The sequence below is a fragment of the Battus philenor genome, unplaced genomic scaffold (assembly GCF_028537555.1).
Source record: "Battus philenor isolate CCGP_79_NKW_IND1 unplaced genomic scaffold, ilBatPhil1.0.hap1 SCAF_4, whole genome shotgun sequence".
In the NCBI taxonomy this organism is placed as follows: domain Eukaryota; kingdom Metazoa; phylum Arthropoda; class Insecta; order Lepidoptera; family Papilionidae; genus Battus; species Battus philenor.
The window spans coordinates 6,523,033-6,531,386 of NW_027181704.1; the positions used below are offsets into that span (position 1 = coordinate 6,523,033).

General features: G+C 29.4%; 1 protein-coding gene across 1 annotated transcript; it reads left to right on the top strand.

Annotated features, from left to right (window-relative positions):
• Positions 1-975: 975 nt before the first annotated feature.
• On the top strand, positions 976-7,481 carry PRAS40 (Proline-rich Akt substrate 40 kDa). The gene is made up of 7 exons (XM_068771679.1): positions 976-1,183; positions 1,931-2,101; positions 2,753-3,066; positions 3,316-3,472; positions 4,158-4,275; positions 5,005-5,138; positions 5,752-7,481. The coding sequence occupies exons 1-7, from the start codon at positions 1,061-1,063 to the stop codon at positions 5,851-5,853; spliced, it is 1,119 nt and encodes a 372-aa protein (XP_068627780.1). The 5' UTR covers positions 976-1,060; the 3' UTR covers positions 5,854-7,481.
• The last annotated feature ends 873 nt before the right edge of the window (positions 7,482-8,354 follow it).

Below are 8,354 nucleotides of genomic sequence, written 5' to 3' on the forward strand. Positions count from 1 at the left end.
ACGTATCATGGACGTCATCGCTACACGATCACTCAAATTTGTAGGTGTTAAAATAAATACTAAAATTTTATGCCATTGCTGTATAAAATATAGAAATGTCAATTAGTTCTAATACCCATTAAAGACCCAGACAAATATTTTCATGTTATAACTGGAACAATTTGCTTTCATTAACTTTCTCCAGAACAAGAATACTTCCTTTAGCAGGCTTTTTGTTGTAATGCTTTTTACCGACGAATGTTGGGTCACGACCTTCACTCAAGTGATCATAAACAAATATCAATCTTATATCAATCGTAATAACCATACAAAATCCTTAGTTAGAAAACATTGCAGTTGGTTAAAGTATACAAAAAATATCTTATGATATCCTTTCTTCGTATAACAGTTTTCTTCAACTTTTTTATTGTATGTATGTAATAAAGCACAGTAATTAAATTGCCATATTCTGATTTTTACTATACTTCCAAGTTAAATATATTTCTTACCCAGATATTTATTTGAAACTTGTAACTTATTAAAAAATTGAGTCAAATCCTATGTATTATTACGATAGACCAGAATTACAATACTCATTTATTTATATTTATCAAAAACAAATCCAGCAAAAAAAACAATAACCTCTAAGAATTGAAGAAAAACTTGTCGAAGACCTGATCTATTATTATGCCAATAGACCTAAAACTGTTTTTTTCTTGTATCTAAATAATCGAAATAAAAAAAGATAGTATGTACAATCGATGTCCTACAATATTGACTTTTGAAATAAATTAAGTACAAATAGACATATGCCTAAACTGTATATTTTTTAGAACTATATTCGTTCGTAAATGCTGAAAGATTAGGATGATAATTAAATGTTTGGTTAAGATTTGTTGATAATCTCAGGTGTTGTAGTGTGTGTATGATAATAATACTATACGGACACCGATGTCATGTAGTTATGTATTTATACATAAATAACAACGCGTTTATCCACTGAACTACTTTGTGCATTTTACTACGTTCTTGTGTACTTTTATATAAATTTGATTATTTTAACGACTAAATATTAGTCAAAATGGCTCTCTGTGTTTGTAAATGCCTTAATGTAATGTTAGAAAGTGAAAAAATAGAAGACAATGTCGATATTGGAAAACTGGAATTATCTTCGACGGAACAAAGAGATATTTTTTTCAGTGAGGTACATTTGGTAAACATGAATTAACCTTGAATTATAAAAAGAATAGCATTAATTATATCATTAATTCTAATTGATTATGTCTTTTATAAACTTATCGTTTCTAAAATACTTACTACGCGATTACTGCAACCTTACTGATTTTCTTCAAAAGTAAGGGTTATTTTAGTGATTTTCATTATTTTTCTACTTAATTCATATATTACATAATGTTATATAATCGCACCAAACATTTTAATATTTTATTTGCTGACGATTATGTAAAGTAGGTATTATATCGATTTAAAATTTATACTCTAAATATTATGATCAGAAATTAAAAAAATAACAAACAATTTAATTGTCTTAATATTTAAAATATCTATAATAGTTTTTTGAACTACAAATTAAAAAAAGCTATTTGATAAATAATATAATATATATAGACCATATTTAATTAATGCTTCCAATTTTCTATGCTGGTTATATTCTACTTACCACATAAACCACATTGGAAAACTATTTACATATTAAATGTATTATGTAGTAAATATTCATCTACAGCTGTAGACAGTAAGCCATGATTAGGACATGGACCATTAAAATTTTAACAAATATAATCATGTGGACTATTGTTTAATCTAATAATTTAGATATAATAGAAAAAAATAAAATAATTATATGCAACAACTTCTTTAGTTCATACCTTTTTGAGTGTGGAATGTATATTATATTATAAATTTTCTTATTTGAAACAATTTTTCTTTCCAGAAGTTAATGTCAAGTTCAATTAATACATTAAAAACTCATATAGCACAACCAGCACTACTTGGACATAGGATGGTAGGTCGATGGACTATAGAGTCATGCCTTGCCTGTGAGCAAACAACACATGCAATTTTCCAAGACAAAACAACAATTTTAATTTGTAAATCCATAGAAGTAAGTATTATAACATCACATAGATAAGAATTCTGTACATATGAACATTTGTATGTCTATTCAACAAAATTAAACTGCTGGATTTTCAGTAATCATGTTAATTTCAAAAGCCTGAGATCTTAATACCGTTTTATAAGTGATAAATCTAGGTCTCTAATGATAATGATCACTATCATTACCCATTAGCAGTCCAATGACATTAGACAAAATTAGACGAAGGTAGAAATATTTCTTTCCAGTTGTTCTTTTGTCAGTGAAACTAAGGAACATAAAGTACTTGAAATAATTTGTGCATTGTCACAAAATTTTATATATTGCAGTCATTGATCTTTTATGAGACTGTTTGGTTAATGTTTTAATTTAGGTGAATAATTTATTTAATTGAATTCTTATCACAATAGATTCTTACCATAAATAATTATTCCGTCAATAATAATTATTATGATGTGAAAATATAGTTTGTGCAAAAGGTATAAACTATAATTTAGGGGATTACCTATTATTTTATAGTTTTTGCTAATACATAAGTTGTTATAAGTTAAATATTTTTTTATTGTCATCATATCTACATGTTTATTCTATAACAATAGTAAATATATGCCCCATGTAAATAAATGTATTCAGAAATAATCTCTCATAATCTTTTTACAGACTACACTGGAAAGAGTAAATAATTTAAAAAAGTCATCAAATTTCTCTCCAGTATTTAATTTATTAGTGCCAGAGGTGACCAATGATATTGAAATGAAAGAAAATGTTGATACTAATAATGTTTCAATAAAGCACAACAACATTTACCCTCCAACTCATCAAGCAATTGGAACTTTAAGTAAGCAGCTAAGCCAAACACTGCAATCTCAGCTAGAAGCTGTTGAAGAAACCGTCCGACAGTTCAGAGATCAAAAATATGCGGAGTTTGAAGCATATAGAGAAAGAGCACAGAGAGATCATAAAATTTTATCTAGGTTTGTAGATTTATATGGCTTGATATTAATGTAAAAAATACCAAATAATTATAATTTTCTTTAACAGTTTTTGAAAGAGCTTTAGAATGATTCATATATTTTGCAATATTTTAAGATATTTGGATGCAGCTGGTTAAGATATATAAACAAAGATGATACATTGACAGAATTTTAAAAGATAGAAAAAGTGACAGATTTTTGAAAGTTGTCACCACATAATATTTAAAATTGATTTCTCTTTCATTACAGTATTGTAAGCAAAACAAGACGTAATGTTGAGAATGATAGTTGGAAAATAGATTCTAGCTTAGACAATGGTCCTCCTTCTCCATTGTTACCTCCTCAACAGAGAAGAAGGCTTTCATCTATTAAAGACGCAAAAAAAATTCCACAAAATATTGGAAAGGTATAATTATGATATATGTTATTATTATAAATAAATTTTAAGGTTTTTTTTGGCTTTTCTAAAACTGGTAATATTAACATTAAGCAATTTAATTTGACTGGAAGATATTATTTATTAAAGAAACATTGTCAATTTAATGAATAAATATTAATGTGGAAAAATGAATAGCAACATTATAAATTCACATTTTAAATTTCACAGGCACTGACTAAATGTTACATTAATGTATAATTTATGTCCAAAAGTTTTTGATAAAGAGTATATTGTTTCAATTAAGACCAATCAGTACAATTTTCTTTGATATTTTTACTGGATCAAAACTTATGTTGTTGAGAATACATAATTTAACTTTAACTGCAAACAGTAAATGACAATATGTTTAATAATTATTATAACATAAAATTAATATTAAATGTAGAACAATAATGAGAGGTATATAATTATTTTGAATGCTTTGAATGTTTAGGAATAAAAATTTATATCTTAATAGTTTAATTACATGGGTAAGTACCACAGGCACTGGCATATATCCTGAATATGACATACAGCTTGTCGCTTTAAGAAAAGTACACAGCAGCAATATTGTCTAATTTATCTTTTATTGTAGGACGAATTTCATTTCTTGGAAAATGGTTCAAAATTTCCAGTATTTACTTAATGACATAAGTTTGTTTTGTATTTTCAGACGAATGCACAATTTTCCCATGAAGAGGATTCGCTCGACGCCGAAGATATATTTGACTTAGATGGGATGGATTCAGGTCACAATATGATTTCTGATCAAGAAGACTATGACTCGGATCGTAAGTTATTTATGTTGTAGAAGTACTCAAAGTGACTTTGAACTCTCTAAAAAAGATATTTTTTTAACTTGAATTAAAAATTTTTAAAAGATCACTTGAAAGTAATTAAAAATTAATATTATTGTATTTGCAAATGGCCTGTGGAGCATTAAGGTACGGTAGTTAAAACCATGGACCAGCATCTTCAAGTTTGTTGGAAGATGCTGAAACCTTTGGAAAGAACCATGTACAGCAATGGGCATCCTGTGGCTGAAATGATAATAATGATGATGATGAATATTTTTAGCAATGACAAGGGAAAATATCTTATTATTTAGAGTTACTTTTTTATATACTTATATATACACATATTTTATATATGAATTTTGTTTTTTCTGCCATTTCACAGTCCTCTGCTGCAAATGAGCAGATAGAATATCACAAATATTTTTGTTAACTATGTTTTAATAAAAATGAATCAACAAATAGTTGAGAGACTAGAGTTAGCCTCATCCAGTTCAGCAGCAGACTGGGCAATAAATATCGTTTGTTAGGTATAGCTGTTTAATTATTAAATTATTAAATCAATAAATAAAGTTATAACTCTGAAGTATGTTTTATTCTTTTTCTATTGGCATGACTAATAATTTTGGATAGTACATGGTCTGACGAAATAGCTGGTTATTTTTTAAAAATGGGACTAAATTTTTCTTTCTTTCAGTTAATTGTGACTTTTTTGTTGGTTTACAGAAGGGAGTAACGACGAAGGTATACACATCTCCCGTCCACGCGGCATTGTACCTGCGAACATAGCTCGGTCTCTGCCCATTAACGTGCCCAATTTTCCGATGGAACGCACACCCGTCAACGAAATTGATGATTATGTAAGTATTGTCACTGACATAAGTTTTGCTTTAAATGTTGCAATGATGCCGTCGCTTAAACTGATAGTCACAGGGTTCTGTACCTTTTTTATAAATGTGAATCCATTTAGAACACCAAGAAGTTTAAGCACTTTTCCACCACTTCTCCAAGCATTAATGCTTCTAAAGTAGTAGTAGTGTTGTTATTCAGGCTACAGCAACAGACCTAGTTTTGGTCCGCACCGGCACTCTTATGTTGATATTCTAAATGGGTATGAGACAATTCAAGCCGAGGTCATGTGGTTCCTTTAGCCCAGTCACTCCATGGAGCATTCGTCACAAAGAAAAAGAAGATTATAAAGTTTTCATTTGAATATCCCCCCTTGTTGAATGTATTATATTAGACATTACATTATTGAATATATTAGACATTTATTTGATGTTACAAGGTGATTAATTGTTTTTCCTGGCATATTAGATTGCTTTTTATGGATATCCACTGATGGTCTCTTCCACTGATCACTATACCTACTAATATTTTCGATAGCAAAGTGATTTGTCATAAAAAAATTAACAAATATAACTTAAGGTAAGCTTCCATACATATACATTTGCCATTACGATTTTATATCAGGAGGAGCCTCAGGACATAGCTGCAAGCATCAAAGCGTTGGCCCGCTCGGTGCACGGCGACGTGTTCGAGTTACCGCGCCCACGTTTCTCCACGCAGATCTAGCTCGGATCTTCCGAGGTGTATCACCTCTTCCAGTATAGTACTACCGTGTAAGGACAAGTCCTGCTCCACAAAATTAAGTGTAAACTATAATATATCGCCGAGTTGTGCGTATCCCTTGTGATTCAGTGTGTTCGAGTTGTGAGTTGTTACTACCCACACATTGGTGCTTCATATGTGATCAGAGTGACCCTACATCAGAACCATCACCTAGTGTTTGAACTATATCTTCAGAGTATAATTTGAAAGAATATTTTCTATTTGTAAACAATGACTAAAATGTTTAAGGATATTGTAAAGTTTCAATAATTTTGAAAAGGGAGATGAATTAATTATAAACATCTATCTCGTTTATAGTCATCAAAAATAATTGTAGTTTGTAAGTGGAGAGGCTATGAAATGTTGTTATAAAGTAATCATAGAAAACCAACCAAAAACAATTTTTTTTTCACTTTACTGAAATAATTTGCAGAAAAAGAACTGATTTGCTTTCTTGCAATTGTTGGCATGTTCTTGTGTGATATTTGACTTAATTGTCAGTATAAAAGTGGTAGCTTGTGTTTAAGATTCCTTTTGTTTTGCAAAATTATCTCATAAATTAAAATACTAAGAGTGTAATTTTGTCACCAATATTGTAAGTGTTTATTTTGATAGTAAGATGTACTGTAACAATAATATTTTTGAGTCTTCAGGTGCTATTTTTTGCCATAAAGAATAAGTAATAAAGAGTATCATTTTTATACACAAAACTTGCTTCCGAAAATCAATTTGATACATTGTAATAATAAACCGAAATTGTATATTTGCTGCTGTTTATTTCGCATAGAATTGCACACGTTAATTTAAATATGTGATTTCAACAACTGAATGCGCTGTGTAAATGTGTGACGTCAATTAATTGTGTAATAAGATGCTTATGTTGATCTGGTATCGTTTTGAGGAATGTGTGTGCTAGCCGTGTCATCATGTCAGTAGATTTTGTTAAAAATATATGTATACACATTATGTAACTTTACATCTAAGTCATATCTCTGTTAATAGAAACTGGAGAGTTTTCTATTAATTTTTATGTCGTGTTATCTTAATGGTAAGTGAAAAATGTACAAAAATATTAATATTTGCATTTCTTACTAGTCTTTTAGGGTCACCAATAATCATGTCTAATATTGAATTTGTTGTAGTACTCGAACCTAAATCGTATTGAAGATATAAAAACGAATAGTACATATTTTATTCCTCTTATGAGAATAACGAACTTGTAAAAGGTCTTTATTTTTGTACCCAATGTTTTGAATGTTTACATCGATGTGACAAATCGAGTCAGGAGTAGGCTTTAATGGATGAATTAATAGGTTTGTATCGTTGTGTTAGAATTCTTAGTTATTGTCTTGGGTTTAAAGCCAGGCTTTGACCATGTAACCCATAAAAATATTTGCTACCCCTCAGTGTCTTCCAATAGCACTGGACTGTAAGAGGGTTATACCCATGTTTTTATATTGTGATGCCGATCTTCAGTCAGTTGTTTTATTATAGGTATAACTAATATAATATATTACTATTGTTTCTATGGTGTGATGAATATATGATGGACCTTGAATGTAAACAATTTTACTGATCATGCAATAAAACATACTGTGTAGCCAGTCTTTTTATTATCTGTATTGTATTACCTTAACAATAATCTTTGTAATTATAATTTGGTATAAAAGAAAGTAATAATACCAGAAAAATTAGCACTTGTTAATCAAATACCAGTCTTCGTGTATTATTTTTATTTAAGGAAAAATTAGAATTATTTTTCATCCTACTTTAAATAAAAAAAAATTTAGACCTTAAACACGTGAAATTACCGAGTTTTTATATACGCGAACATTGTACTTTTCGGAAAGACCTACCAGTGGCATTGTGAGGAACCCTTCTAATAATAATCGAGGTATTTTAGATTTAAGCGAGTACCGTCACAGGACAACTGTAGTGCAAGACGTAAATATGTTTAATTATTCCATTGAAAAGTAGGAAACAAAAAAAAGTGCGAATTGATCAAAAATCTAATAATTATTTTTCCATAAACTATAAGTAAATTAAACGTACTTTCCCGTAAGCCGGGCGCAAAAGTTGCCAACTATTTTTGGTTACGTAGTAGTATCCGGTTGTTCAATATGTCTTCTGTGAGGACGAAAGAAGGCTTATCTACTTACCCAAATTTGGTTGTTCTAATTATTTACCGAAGGTAGTTTTATTAACAGTAAATTCATTGTACAAATAAAAAACCGAAAACAGTTTTTATGCGTATTTTGAACGGTTTTTCGATTGCGCTCGGCTAGCGGATAAAGTTATATGTGGTATTATATATCTGGCCACATTTAGCTGAAACATCCATGTATCCATGGTTACGGCGTCACAACAAAAGTGACGCTCGAATTTACAAATATCATTTCTGACGAACATTTCGACATTTCATTCTAAACTGCTTTTTTGTGTCATAAGCTAAGTATTAAGATTAA